Source organism: Helobdella robusta (genome assembly GCF_000326865.2).
Source record: "Helobdella robusta unplaced genomic scaffold HELROscaffold_6, whole genome shotgun sequence".
NCBI lineage: Eukaryota > Metazoa > Annelida > Clitellata > Rhynchobdellida > Glossiphoniidae > Helobdella > Helobdella robusta.
The window spans coordinates 1-1,729 of NW_008705330.1; the positions used below are offsets into that span (position 1 = coordinate 1).

Genomic DNA, 1,729 nt, shown 5'->3' on the forward strand with positions numbered 1-1,729 from the left:
ATCGCAATACCATCAAGACAAACCCAACCACATTTCGCAGGACGTCAAGTTGACCAGCAAAAAATTCAACACTATTCATCAGCAACATCCCAACAAACAACAACAACAGCCGCACCAACTTCATGCAAATATGCATCTCGGACAACACAACATAGCAAACAACTACCACAACCACCAGCAGCAGCAGCAACCACAGCAGCTCCACCACACCACATTACAACTACCAACTCACTACACGAACATGATCGCCAGCTTTCCTGCTGCATGCGACTACCCCTACGATCCGAACCAGCTCCTGAACATCCTGACACTTTCAAGAAACATGGGCCTCTCTAGGAACATTGAAAATTATTATGCATCTACAATTAAACAACTTGTCAACAACAACAACAACAACATCAACAATAATAACAACAACAACAACTTCAACAACAATAAAACTATCAACAACAACATTTTAAATCCTCTCGTTAACAACTTTGGAAACGGCAAATTGAACAAGAGACCACCCACTAAACCGGACAAAACTCGGCTCAAATCATTCTTCATGTCCGACATTCTGCAGCCAGATGGACTGGACGACAACAACGACAAATTTGTTGACAGTTGGGTGGATGAGAGTAATTGCAACAAGCACCAGAGCTCCAACAACAACCAGCTACACGCCATCAACAACATCGAAAACATTTACAACGCCAATAAAATTCACGTGAACACAAGCAACAACACGAACAACAACAACACGAACAACAACACGAACAACACCAACAGTCCAACAATCGCGAACGTGGATAACCACAAGTTATCAATCGTTTCAAATCCATTTAAAAATAATTCTCTGGAAGCAAAGAACATTGATGAGTGCGATGAGAATGATGGTGATGGCGATGAGGACGACGACGATGAAGTGATGGTTGACAACCCCAAAACAACACCCAACAACAGCATCGGTAGAAATTCTTTTTTTTCAAAAAATCTCAACAATTTGCCTGAGGCTTGATTTATTGTGCAGCTTTTTTAATTGAACGTGACAAAATGTTTAATTAATTTAATTTATAAGCCTCTATTCATTTGTGTAGATATTCATGTGCATGATACATTTAATGCATTGGTTCACATTGATATATATCTATCTATACAGTATCAATTTTGATACGAAAGCGATGATAAACATATGTATTAATACATTCCATGCCACTACACACTGGAAAAACTACTCCGTAAGATGCAGAATATTTAGGCTGATACAATTAAATTATATCATGCTGTTAATTATAACAGCTTGTATACCTTACACGCGTTGTAATATGAAGAGGATTATGATGATGATGATGACGACGAACATGATGATGATGATGACGAACATGATGATGATGATGATGATGATGATGACGACGGACATGATGATGATGATGATGATGATGATGACGAACATGATGATGATGATGATGATAGTGATGATGGTGATGGTGATGTCGACAACAGTAACAACTCCCTAATGATAGTGGCATTTATTGTTGTTGATAACGATGATGATAATGATGACGATTATTATTTAAATTATTATTATTGATATTGTTGAGGAGCGTAAACAAACGTAATGAAAATATGTGAAGCAAAAATAAACTCTGACGTAAAATGATGATCTAATAATTTATATTGATGGTGATGATGATGCACTGATAATGATGATGATGACGATGATGTGGTGATGATGATAAAGATGACA

At 37.5% G+C, this 1,729-nt stretch overlaps 1 protein-coding gene across 1 annotated transcript; it reads left to right on the forward strand.

Moving 5' to 3' along the window:
• Positions 1 to 40: 40 nt before the first annotated feature.
• Positions 41 to 1,000, forward strand: HELRODRAFT_163926 (hypothetical protein; the record flags this gene model as incomplete). The annotated part of the gene is made up of 1 exon (XM_009029021.1): positions 41 to 1,000. A coding segment is annotated over one exon (960 nt), but the record flags the coding sequence as incomplete, so codon positions are not given.
• Between the last annotated feature and the right edge of the window lie 729 nt (positions 1,001 to 1,729).